The 14,178-nt window shown below is 28.0% G+C and overlaps 1 protein-coding gene across 1 annotated transcript; it reads right to left on the bottom strand.

The window, feature by feature from the left end:
- Nucleotides 1–1,950: 1,950 nt before the first annotated feature.
- On the bottom strand, nt 1,951–4,026 carry LOC107011729 (probable acyl-activating enzyme 12, peroxisomal). Its single transcript, XM_015211337.2, has 2 exons — nt 3,726–4,026; nt 1,951–3,641 (listed from the first exon to the last, which is right to left on the bottom strand). The coding sequence occupies exons 1-2, from the start codon at nt 3,921–3,923 to the stop codon at nt 2,130–2,132; spliced, it is 1,710 nt and encodes a 569-aa protein (XP_015066823.1). The 5' UTR covers nt 3,924–4,026; the 3' UTR covers nt 1,951–2,129.
- Between the last annotated feature and the right edge of the window lie 10,152 nt (nt 4,027–14,178).

The raw sequence follows: 14,178 nt of genomic DNA, 5'->3' as shown, positions 1-14,178 counted from the left end.
ACATTCGCCATGTGGAATTTTAAACTTAACCATATCGACATCTTAACCAATGATCTAATTTTGAAATAAATAAATTTGAGTTGAAACATATTTTCCTATTAACATTCGAAATAATTTAATTCAGTATAAACTATAGTTTAAACAAATTTTATACCAAATCAGGTGACTGAGTTACGCTTGTCTTGAAGGGACATCATTTTTTTTAATCAAAAAATTACATTTTACTGTTAGGTGATTTTTATAAACAAAATATATGTACTATATGTTGAATTTTCTTAAGTTATTCATGTGTTTGTTTCTTTATAATATGATTCTTTTTTTGGTGAAAATTTTTGATCAACCACTAAAGAATTTTCTATAATATATATATTTTTTCTGACTAAAAATTTACTAATAATTTTACAGTTTGGTAAGTAAGTTGTTATTCGTTAACTACTTTTTTTTTTTTTAGAATATATGCATATCTTCAATAGTTTTTAATTGTACATCTTTTTGATACTCAATTCGTACACAAATCTTTTTGGAGAAAATTACTTCTCATTTGGAAATTGCATTTGAGATATACAGTAATGTCTTGTCAAAACAAATTCATTTTCAGGTTTTCAGAAACTTTAAAAAAAGGCTGTAGAGAAGTATGATTTCAGGTTTTCAATGTCAAGTCACTGTCTCAGTCAATGGTGTATAAAAAAGGGATCCAACTATAGGTACGGTTAGCGTAGTCCTATTTTATATGAATTAGTTTAATTCGATACGTAATTTAAGAAATAAATTAAAAAATTTGAATTTTATGGTCTAAAATAAGTGATACATATTTGTGTGTCTATAAATTATTTCATTAAGAATAAATTTAGCATTTTAAAATTAAATTGTGTTAGAGTTTTATTCTAATTTTCTTACTTTATTTAAAGTTTATTTTCTTTCATAAAGAAAAATTAAACATTAGATAAATGCTTGAACATTTTATGAAAGAAAATATTTTCTTCTATATTTGATTTATTCTTTTTGAGGAAAAGTTTGAATATCTACAAATCTCATCGTTCTCTCTACAATTTTAATGTATTTTATTAGTTTTTAAAATGTAGGCCAATTGACCAAGTTCCATATAATAATATTTTGATTTTAGTATAAGTTTTTGGCATTTGATTTATTAACTATATGATTTGCAATTTTAAGCTTCTGCATGATGCTTTAATCACCCTTCATAACCCAACAAATTATTACTTGATATGAAAATGTCACTTTTTTTAAATGGACTAATAAGGAAAGTAAATCGTATAAATAGGGACAGATTCAAGCATATAACATGATTTTATATGAAGTGTGGCCATGCTTGAAGAATCAAATTTGATACTTTAGCCAATTATCAAAGAATTTTTTACTTTGTTTTGACTTTTGAGATCTCCGGATATTATCATTCTCTCTAAAGCAATTTAAATCCATTACACACGATATAATCTTCAGTATCCATCATTATAATCTTGAAATGCGCCTTCTAGATATAATAGCTCAACAACGTCATACGACTCTGAATTAATTAAATAGTCCAAAATGAAATGTCTTTACGGCTATTTTACAGGTAATGCACAAAATTTATTAGAAAAATGTGAGTGAAATATATCATAAATTATAGTTGAAAATAAATAAATAAAAATTTATACTAAGGTGGTATATATTGCTCTCTTTAAGGCAATTTAAGTTTACTGCAATGTGGTACAATCTGCATCGATCCATCTATCTAATTCTCAACTTATGCTCTTTAAGTTACAATAGCTCAACAATATCTTAAAGTTCTGCCCGAAGAGTACATTCGTTGATCAACATAAAATTACTCTACCTTTTTTTATAGGTGCAGAACTCTTTTATAGATTAAATAACAAAATAGTGTTGTCAAATATTGACCCATGGGTTGAGGATTGGTAACTAGTGATAGATTGTGGCGTTAGTGATTATCGACAAATAATTATAATCACCTTCTTCTCTACTAACATTAAGAGAAAAAAATGAAGATGAAATTATAACCAAATTCTTGAAATATTACAGAACTAAATAACGCATACGGTAAACTCAAAGTACAGACGTGATTAGAATTAAACAACTCAGCTGCAGCCAAACGACTTTCTCTTCAATCTCTAGAGACGAGACAGAACAAGAATCTGCTCATGATTTTGATTGTGTGCTATAGGCTTTTCCCTTTTGCTTGTTTGATCAGACACCACAAATGTCTTTGCCACTGCTCTCAAATGATTCTTCTGCACTTTCCCTGTTCCTGTTTTAGGCAATTCTTCAACAAATTCAACCTTCTTTGGTACCATGAATCCTGCTAAGTTCTTCTTACAGTGTGCTATTATATCTGATTCTTTCAAGTTTGAGTCTTCCCTCAATATAACAAAGGCACATGGACTTTCACCCCACCTTGGATGTGGCATTGCCACAACAGAGGCCTCCACAACATATGGATGTTTTAGTATTGCACTTTCTACTTGTACGCTGCTAATGTTCTCTCCACCTGATATGATTACATCTTTGCATCTATCTTTGATTTCCAAATACCCATCTGGATGAATCACTCCCATATCCCCTGTCAATAACCAACCATTCTTGAATACTTCTGAATTTGCCTTTTCATTCTTTAAGTACCCTTTCATGATACTGCTTCCCCTCAGGCATATTTCCCCTGTCGTTTTCCCATCACGAGGCACACTTTCCATATTCTTCGAGTTCTTCACATCAACATCAGCAAGTGTTAGTATCCCCAGCCCTTGTCTTGCCTTTAACCTGGCTTGTTCTTCCCTTGGTAATTTGTTCCACTTGGCTCGCCACTCACACACCAGGGCTGGTCCAGTGGCCTCCGTGAGCCCATAGGCATGGACAACGTGGAACCCCACCCTCTCGATTTTTTCAAGCAGTGGTGCTGGTGGGGGTGCACCCCCCACCAAAACTTGTACCGGGGTCATTATTTGGCGCTGCTCGTGTGGCTTGGCCTCAAGGATTATGCTGAGAACTATTGGTGCAGCACACATATGCGTTACTTTGTGTGACACTATGTTGGAGTAGATTTCTTGGGCTGTTGTATTGCGCATACAAACATTGGTGCCACCCCTTGCAGCTATTCCCCATGTGAAAGTCCAACCATTGCAGTGAAACATTGGGAGGGACCATAAGTAGACAGGCTCAGTACCCATCTCCCATCCCAAAATCAAACTCAAAGTGCTTAAAAAAGCACCTCTGTGGCTGTACACAACTCCCTTTGGCTCTGAAGTTGTACCTGATGTATAGCTCAAAGTAATTGGATCCCATTCGTCATCAATATTCTCAACGACGTGCTCAGGGCTGCCTTGGAACACCAACTGCTCGTAATCGAGCTCCCCAAACTGGATTCCAGTAGGGGAATCTATGTCATCAATGACAACGACAAGAGGCATTGGCATTTGAAAGTCGGACAGTAGTATTTCAATGGCCTTTTTAGCTTTGTCAATGTATTCATAGTCGATAAAAAAGATCTTGGCTTCTGAGTGCTTGAGAATACGGGCAACATTTTTAGCGTCCAGCCTTGTATTGATGGCGTTGAGTACAGCCCCTGCCATAGGCACAGCAAAATGCATTTCTAACATGGCCGGTACATTTGGTGCAAGGACCGAGACCTACATGATCATAAAATTTAACCTCATTTAAAATATAATCATATATACTAATTACTCATTTAAAATGTGAATCGATACACTTACCACGTCGTTCTTGACAATGTTTAAGGACTTTAAGGAGGAAGCGAGGCGACGACAACGTTCATGGGTTTCCCGCCAATTGAAGCAAACATTTGCATGAATAATAGAGGTGCGGTTGGCATAAGAATTGGCGGCTCTTGTTAAAAAGGTGAGAGGAGTAAGAGGCACATAATTAGCTCCACATTTAGGTAAATTATCCATGGAAGTTACAAATTTGTTACTAATAATAAAATGATGTGTTTTGGAAAAGGTTTGCAACTTTGTATTTTGGAGAGGTATAGAAAACTTGTGTATGCAATGCAGCTGATGGGTTCTGCTTTATATACAGAAAAATTTAGCCCCTTGTGTATGTGGCCCCCTAAATGATTTAGTGCACATTGGTTTGGTCGATCACCTCATGATTCTCGTTTATTTCCTTTCCTATATTCCTATTTTGCAAAGGGAAAGAACCAAAAATACTCACGGACTAAATAAAAAGTTTAAAAATATATCTCGTACATTTATTGGATTAAAAATATTCTTTCATCCATCTTTTTGGTTCATAATTATCCTAAAAACTAATAATCTTTTATTTTTTTACTTATTATGTGGCATCTTCCTATTGGATAAATTTAAATTTCAACCCTCCAAAAAATTTTCTACCATATGACCCATATCCACAATTTTTGACCCAAACCAAATTAAAAATCATTAAAATTAAAAGATTTGAACATTTCTTCTCTACCATTCAAACCTAATAACCTATTCTCTATCTCATCATCATACACAACCTCAATCAATGATAACTAAATAATACATATATTTATATCAATAATCAACCAAGAACTAACGAATATAATACCAATTAAAACTAAAAAAACTCTTCTTGATTGTGTTAAGTACCAATTAGAACTAAAAAAACTCTTCTTGATTGTGTTAGAATTTGGTCAATGTCACCATTAAAATACAATCAAATAGAGATTTTTAGTGTAACTCCACTATGAAAAAATGAATTTTTGAAAAGGGTATTAACCAAAAGGAATAAATAAGAAGACCCAATTCAAGTTTTCTCAATGCCACCATGAAAACACAATCAAGAACAACTCTGTTAGTGCAAGTCCACCATGAAAATTGAATCTTTTGAAAAGAATGTGAATCAAAAGGAAGAAAGAAACAAGACCCAAGTCAAATTACCTCAATTTCACTATAAAAGCATGATTAAGAACAACTATCTAGTGCAACATTTTCTTAAAAAACTGAATCTTTTCACATGGCGTGAACCAAAAAGAAGAAACAAGAAAGACTAAATTCAAACACAATCAAGAAGAGCTTTTTAGTTCTTTTGATGTGACCAAATTCAAATACCAATATGTCACTTTCAAATTCAAATACCAATTGATTCAATCAATAATTTTATTTTGAAATTGTTTAATAAGAAAATAGGAAAAAAGAAAATAGGTTATTAGGTTCAAGGGAAGAGAAGAGTGTAGAAATCTATGTAGAAATCTCACATTTAAGTAACGGAGAGAAATCAAAGATTTATTGATATATTGATGTATTGACGATATTGATCGTATTGATAAATTGATATGTTGATCAATATTGGTAGTATACGAATAATAATGTTAAGTACATACTCCATATATAGGAGAGAATTGTAGAGTCCTAAGTTAACTATACTTAGAGTCCTACTACAATACATATTACTACTATAATAATAATAATAGTGCAATTATAAATAATTTAAATCCTAATTATACTATAATTCTAATAGTAATCTAATACTAATCGGTAAATAATTCTAATCATTATTTCATTCTAGACGAAATATAATCCTAACTAACATAGGTAGTCTAATTCTTGTGTGACTATAATTTAGCAGTGCTGTAAACTCGACAGTCAGCTTCATTGGACCTATGTTTTCAACATGTTTCAATCCTCAGCTTCCTTCTTCATCAACAATTGTTGCAGAGCGTCAGTCAGCTGCGTTAGACCTGTCTTGTTGACATGTTCCAATCGTCAGTTTCCTTCTTCTTCAACACTTCCCCTCAAACTAGTGAGTAGAGGAACAGTTACTCCTAGCTTACTTTGAATATCCAGAAAAAAAAAATCTTTAAATACCCAGCAAAAATTTGTTTCATCAACACTTATTGCATACACGTCAGTCAGCTGTGTTGGACCTGTTCGTTTGACATGTTCCAATCGTCAGTTTCCTTCTTATTCAACAAAGAGATGATGAAATTTATTATTTTTAATAAATTTTTTAATTGGGTTTGGGTCAAAGAGTGTGTATATGGCTCAAATGGGTAGAAAAAATTTGATGGGTTGGAATTTAAATTTATCAAATAAAAAGATGCCACCTAATAATTAAAAAAATAAAAGATTGTTAGTTTTAAGCGTAATTGGGGATCAAAAAGGTAGATAGAATGGTATTTTTAATCCAATAGATGAATGAGGGGTATTTCAAAACCTTTTCAAATAGTTCACGGGTATTTTTAACCCTTCTCACGTAATGAATGAACGTGAGTCCAAACTTTGTTATGTTATTCCTTCAGTTTTTTTTAATATGTTTTGGTTTGTTTTTATCGTAAAAATATTATTATAAAGTTGGATATACTATTTTGCTACTTCATTAAAAAAATAAAAGGATTATTTATTAAATAATAATATTCTGTAATATTTTTCTTTAATTTATAGGTACTTTTTTATAACCAATTTTCTTTTTGACTATTAAAATTTATGTTTTGGTAATTAAAATATTTTAATTCTTCTAATATTATAAAAATGCTTATTTTTCATCAAACATTAAAAACACCAAACCTTCGGTACCCGACACAAGACTTTCATGTAATATTTTGTGAAGAATTATATTTTTATGTCAAACTTACTCAAGGATTTAGCTTTATAACTTAGTGAAGTATTTACGAACGTTCCACTATGATATATTTACTAATATATATGAATTATTTTTCTGATGTCAATTAAAGAATAAACATGCAACGCACATTTTCACAATTAGTTATTTTATAACTTTAAGTTAACTCCTAATTACCTTTATAGTATATAGAATATATGCGTATCTTGGATTATGGCTGATAATTCTTCATACTTGTAATCCTCAATTCTAGCGGTTGCAGTAGTGTGTACATAAATAAGAGTTAATATTGAGATATTATTTTTACTGTTCTTGAACATCATAATGTCATTTGCCAGGTACAACTTGGTCCAAGCAAATTAATTAATACGATGCATAAAGTGATATGTCGAATGAAATGACACTTCTTTGATAAAAGATGCCTCTTATAAGCATGATGGTTCGACCTACATTTTTTTTCTGATTCAATCTAATAATATTTTTGTAAAATATAACACAATACTGCTATTAAAAACTGCCATTTAATTAACATTAAACTCAAGTTCTCTTCTAAAATAATATTAGAGATTAATTTAATTGGTGAAAAATAAATCTTACTTAAAATAATTAAATCTGCATCATTTCTATCAAATCCATAAAAGAAAAAAGGTCTAACCTATCGGTTAAAATTGACATCAATTTTCACTAAGACACCTTAACTAAGTTTTATTTATTTTAGACACTTCATGATATACTGCATTGTGTCATTTTAGCACTTTTTTAACAATCAGTCAAATATATAAGGTGTGTGTAACACACTTCCCCATATCAAAGTGACAAATTAAATAAAAACACGTGACATATATATTAAAAATAATTTTTAAATTATGATATTTTAGTTGAATGAAAAAGTAGCCAATGACGTAAGGACATGAGGAATTTTCTACACAAAAAATTCAAAAAGAAAAAAACCCAACCCTACAAAGGTCATCTTCTCCACCCCCTACCCACCCCAACCCCTACCCACCTACCTAGATCGTCTTCTTCACTATTCCACACCCACCCAACGTCTTCTACACCTTTGCCCATCCTAACCCCAACCCCTTCCCCACCCACATCGTCTTCTCCACTCCTCTCCCACGCCATCCACCTTCTTTTTCAAGTTTTTTCTTCTTATTTGTGACGACATGAATCATGGGTTGAAATTTATTTTTTGTGAAATCTTTTTGTGTTGAAATTATTTTTTTTTTTAGTCTGTAACATTATCAAAACTATTTCTCCATGGAAAGAGTTCAAGTTTTGAGAGATGGTGTTGAAAAATGAGGAAGAAAATGAAAAAAAATGATTAAATGAGTCTTTCACACGCTGGTATCGAGTGTATTACACTCACTGTGCCATGCCAGTAAAAAGTATCAAAATAACACAACGAGACATGACATGAGGTGTCTAAAATGAACAAAGTTTAATTAATATGTCTAAATGAAAGTTGGTGCCAACTTTCTGAGGTCACCGATGGGTTAGGCCAAAAAAAAAAATTACATGTGTCACTGAATCATCGCTAAGTGGAAGGTGTTTGGTCTCAATTTTGTGCACATGTGCTTCATTCTCATCATGGTAGCTTTAACTAGCCAAAATTGTTATGGAAAAAATATCTGAAATATATTTGAACTTTAATAGAAATTGTTATTACGATATAAAATTTAGAAAATGAACCCTTATATTATTTAATAGCGTTTTTTAAAAATATACATGTCTCCACGTGGACATAAAAAATATTACATAATTAGAATAGTAGTGTGTCCACTTAAGTACATATATACTTTTTAAAATACACTATTAAATAGTTCAAAGGTAAAAGATTTTCCATAAAATTTGATATAATAACAACAATTTTAACTAAAATTGAAATATTTTTCAAATTATTTTTCCTATTAATTTTCTTTTGACTAAGGATGACAAATGGGGTTAGCGGGGCGGCTTGAGTTTTAATCTGTAAAAATGAGAAAAGACATAAAGTGACATCTGAAGTTGTCCCGAATTTTCAAAAAGACAGCTTAACTATGCGGCAGTCCTATTACCCCCCTTAAACAATTCCGATAATATATTATTATATCATTTTTCGACCAATACCAGATTTTAAATAGCAAGTGTTATCACACACCAATCGTTGTGTGACACGTGTTAGTTGAATTTGAAATATATATATTTTTTAATTTTAAGTTTTCTTTATTTCTTTCTCTTACTTTTTGACTTATTTTAATTTTATTGCTTTAATTTTAATTTTACTTTAAATTTTTTATCTTTTGCCCCTACTTTAAAGTTACCCCTCCCTTCATTTTCTTTTTTTTTCTTCTTCTTCTTCACCTCCCACCCTCACCTCACCCCACCCCTACGTCAAGTTGAGCCTCTCCAATTTTTTTTTCTTCTTCTTCGATCAAATTCCTTTCTTTCAAAAATATACTATTTTCTAGTATTCATGACATTGATAACAAAACTAATTAACTTTTTAAGAAAATTAAAATTTTGAAGGTATCATCAATTAATTTATCTCATTTCATATAACTTCAAAACTAGAAATGATAATTTTGTAAAAATTAGAATTCTCCGAAAATTGAAAAAAATTAAGTGAAATTTGAATTTTAAAAAATAAATAATACTTGCTAATCATCTTGAAATCTAGTGGGTTATCATTTTGTTCGAAATGTATCAAAATATTTAGATATAATTTTAAAGTTGAAAAGAGTTAAACTAATAGTAGTAAAAAAAGGAGGTGGTGTTGTAATAAAAAATGATATTGAAAGTGAAAAGTTACTATAAAAATGACAATGAATTTTTGAAGAAGAAGGAAGAAGAGAAAAGGAAAATTAATAAAGAGAAAAAGTTAAAATAATAAGAAAAACAAGAAAATATATTTTACAGCAAAATACTTGTAAAAATAAAATTATATTCATTTTTTTAGTTTCTTCACGCTTTTTAAGAGAGTGCATACACTCTCCATGCGAGGTGGACAAAAAATGATGTAATAATATCAGTTCAGGATTGTTTAGGGGTAATTGAATATTTGCATAGTTTAAGTGTCTTTTTAAAAAATCGAGACAACTTCAAGTGTCACTTTATATCTTTTCTCTAAATTTTAATTCGTTTCATCTTCTCCGCGTAGTAAAAAATTATGCTTTTAATCGGCGTTGCACTTAAGCCCTTGTCGCGTTCTTCTTCATCCTGCCACACATTTGTTTGAACGTGCCTTGGTCCCTCTCTTATTGCCTATAAATTTTCAAATGTGAAAAATGTTTCGTCTCTTCCTTGCCTATAAAATTTGAGGCACCTCAAATTTTTACAAATAAAAAATTATATACTTTAAACCCATTAATAGAAAAAATCAAGAAAATATTATTTTGGATTCTTATATTTTCTTCGTCAACATTTACGTTGTTTATCCTTTTTAACTCATTTTACATTCTATTTCTTTTGATAGTTAGTGTACTACACTCTCAAAAATATGAATTCGTAGTCGAAAAGTGTTGAACAAAGTGAATTATAATTTTTTTAATTTCTTTGTTATTTTTTATATTAAAGTAGATATACCGAGTTATCAACTTTTTGAATCAAATGTAATGACTAACTCTTATCTTTAAAGTTTATCAACTTATTACTTATAGAATTATGTTAATAATCCATATAATAATTGTCTCAATAAAAGAATGTTTTTCAATATTGAATTGATAAAATCTTACTTTAAAATAATAATTAAAAAATATTCAAAAAAATAATTTATATTAAAATATATTAAGTAGTAATTACATCTCAAAATTTAGAAAAATAAATAAATATACATAAATTTTAATTTATATTTTAAACATCGAATAAAAATTTTATTTTAAGCTTCAAATGATATTGACCCGAAGCGATTAAATATACGTAAAAAAAAAATAACAGACTGATTATAACATGAGTGAACATTGAACATGGACCAATCTCTTTCATTATGAAATTTTTATTTTTTTTAACTGTATGAATAAAGACTGAAATGATCAGCAATCCCTTTTGAAGAAATATAGATATATGAGCCATATGGAATTGAAGCTCAACCTTATCCACATCTTAACCGATGATCTAGTTCAAAATAAATAATTTCGAGTTAAAAGATATTCTCCCATAAATAGTTTGGGATAATTTAATTTAAGCCAAGCACATATACAACTTCTTAAAAGGAATTAAAAATATACGTAATTGTTTTAATGACTTGAAGTCGTACTTGAATATTTTAATTAGTATGAATTTTATTGAATTTACTCAAATTCTTTATGTAAAATAAAATGAATAGAATAATAAAATTGATCTATTTCAAAATATTACAAATATATCATTTTATAAATTTCAATTTCTTAAAAATTAAACAAATTTCACTTAATGAAGTTGTTAAAGTACAAACTTTGAATTTAACCGGAATAATTTTTTTCTTTTATTATAAAGATTAGCATATTCAAGTCATTAATAGAAATAAATATGCTTCATTTTATCATTTATTGAATAAATTTATGACTTATACTTTCTTTGTTCGTGAATTTTATTTTGCATCATTAAGGTTAAGATTTTTCGCATAAGGTTAATTTGAAGAAAATGAAGCGGAGAGAGAGAAATAACAGAAAAAATTGCTAAAAGATTTAATTTCTCGAGACATGAATTCCGTAATATGAACATAAGCTATTTATACTTTAAAAAAATGGAAAAAGACCGAACGTGATAAATCTTTAAGTTCTTAAAGGACTACAATCAGTAATTTTATAGTTAAGGGAGTAAAATTGATAAATGTATAGTTAAGGGACCAAAACTGACAAGTTTTGGTATATTTAAAGGACTATATCCATCAAGTGTATAGATAAAGGACCACTTTAGACCTACTCCTCTAATGAAGAGACTATTTATGTCATTTTCTCTATAAAATACAATCATCCTCCAAAAAGGAGGATTAAACTGTGATTTAACTTCCATTTTCCCTTCGCACAACAAACGATGTGTACTATTTTATTCCAAATTAAGTAGAATTATCTGGTTATATCTAAGACAGGGTAACGAACTGGAAAGGGATCACCGGAACGGAACGAATTGGTATCGAAACATGAGTTGACCGGAACCGGAATGACACGGACCTAAATTACCGAGACGGATACTCGGTTCCGTCCCGTCCCACTATATACCGGGATGGAATCAGAACGGACCGGAATGGAACCGGATGAGATAAACGGGATGACACGTTTAGTTATTTCAAAAAATAATTTTTTTTGAATTACGAAAATATGAATATTTTTTTTATTTTTCTAAGTTTAAATCAATAGTTTTTAAATTTATAATGTAACTAGTGAATTTGTTCGCGCTTTGCGCGATGACAAAAAAATTTTAATTAAATATTTTTATTTTTATTTTAATATTTGAATATTAAAAATATTTTAAAGATCGTTTATAATTTTCAAATTCAAATAGAGTGAATTTCAAATTTTAGTTATTATTAAATTGCAAATTATATAATGTAACAATAACGATGTTGTATGAACTTTTTGTTATTGATTATAGCCGTAATTTAAAATTACAGAATATATATAATATTAAATATATTATAGGAAGTGTTTGACTTTTAAAAAGAAATAAAAGAGCAAATTCATTTACGTATAAATATAAAAATAAATTTTATTTTGATCATAAACTTTATTTTGATCATAAATTTTATTTTGATCAAATTTTTGAGTTATAGTTGAAGATTGATATAAAAGAATGATGCAATACCTCACTTTGGTCAAAATTATCACTTGTCTTTATTGTCAAATTTTTAATATTTTTTCTTTATTTTGATTTATAATATTCAAAAAAAAATATAAAATATCTTATTTATCTTTCTCCCTAATATTATTATAATCTATTAAATATTTTTCATCTCTCCTAATCATACTATTATAATTTATTATTTTTTCTACATTTTAGTTTTTAAAATAATAATCTTATTTTTCTCTCCTCTTTATCATCATAATTAATTATTCTTTTTCCTTAATTATTTTCTTTCTTTTGTTTCATAAAATTTGAAGAAAAATAGATTTAAATATTATTGTTATTCAAAAAGTTCTTTTTTAATTCTTTTTCTCTTGATCCGTAAAATATGTAAATAAATAAATAAAATTTCTTTTTGATGAAGACTCATAATTATTAATTTTTCTCTTTTTCTTGACTTTTAAATATTTTTTTAATTTATATTTTATGATTAACAACTCAAAAGAAGTTATAATAGTATCTACTTTAGTTTTTTTTTAAATATAGTTATAGTACTCTTCTTATATTATGATTACAATAAATATATTTACCTTATTTTTCTCTCATCTTATCATTACTATAATTTATTGTTTTTCATCATTTCTCATCATTGCTATAATTTAATATTTTTTCTTAAATTAGATTTTTTACCCTCTATATTTTTATAATTTTTAAAAATAAAAAATCTTATTGATCTCTCCTCCTTATTGTCATAATTTATAATTATTGTTGAAGAAAATTTTCTTCTTTAAAGTTTTTTTATTGATCTATAAAATCAGTAAAAAAAATAAATTCAAATACCTTAATTGTCCCTCTCCTCACATTACTACAGTTTATCCTTTTTTCTTAAACCCTTTCTTTTACCTTCTATTTTTAAAAAAAGAAAATAGAAATAATATTATTATTTATTTTTCTTCCTTACTATCATGCTTAATTTTGTTATTCTCTTTTACTCTTCTTAAACGTTGTAAATTTAAATTACAATTTTAATTCTAATGTAGTAATCTCATATTTTGTTTGTCAAAGTCCTAATTTACATTTTTTTGTTATGATTTACTAAATTCATTTGTTTTCAAATTGAGAAACTATCATTATCTTAATGCTTTGAAGACACGTGATAACTTAAAAAGATGTGATTATTTTTCTCATCTCAAAATAATTAATATAATTTGTATGCATATGTTATAATAATAAATTTTTTTTCTGAATTTTTTTTTATAAAAAGGACTCAACTTTATTTCCATGAGCATTCTGATAAAGTTTGTTTAGAAAGTTTTTCCCAAATTTGTTATATGTATTTTGTTAAAGTATATAATGCCTCAAATTATTAGTTTCTTCAAATACTTTATATTCTTTATGTAATTGGGATTGTATATCTCTCAATCTCTCTCTCTATATATATATAAATAAAAAAAATTATTTATATTTCTTTTGTATTACCATAAATAATTATTCTTATTCACAAAAAGCTCCTTTTTTCTTAATTGTTTTCTTTCTTTTAATTTATAAATTTGAAGAAAAACGTAGATGTTAAATATTTCTGTTAATATTCACAGACTCTCTTTTAAAAAAATTAAAATAAATAAGTTCTCTTGATAAAAATAAGATATCTCTTGATTTTTAAATAATTTTCTCCTTTATATTTTAGCTAAAAAAACTCAAAAGAAGTTATCTATTTTTTTATTTTTAAATATTTTTCTTATTTATATTTTATGTTAAAAACTCAATAGAAATTATAAAATAGTATCTAATTTAATATATGACATAATTAAAGTATTACCTTATTTATCTCTCTTTCTTACTTTTACTATAATTTATTGCTTT

The sequence above is a fragment of the Solanum pennellii genome, chromosome 2 (assembly GCF_001406875.1).
Source record: "Solanum pennellii chromosome 2, SPENNV200".
NCBI lineage: Eukaryota > Viridiplantae > Streptophyta > Magnoliopsida > Solanales > Solanaceae > Solanum > Solanum pennellii.
This window is presented reverse-complemented; position numbering and strand designations above follow the sequence as displayed.

What these genes read in the sequence shown, in the direction of transcription:
- LOC107011729 (XM_015211337.2), bottom strand. Translation starts at nt 3,923, where the DNA reads ATGGATAATTTACCTAAATGTGGAGCTAATTATGTGCCTCTTACTCCT. An exon ending in ACATTGTCAAGAACGACGTG is followed by an intron (nt 3,642 to 3,725) that starts GTAAGTGTATCG and finishes ATGATCATGTAG; the next exon opens with GTCTCGGTCCTTGCACCAAA.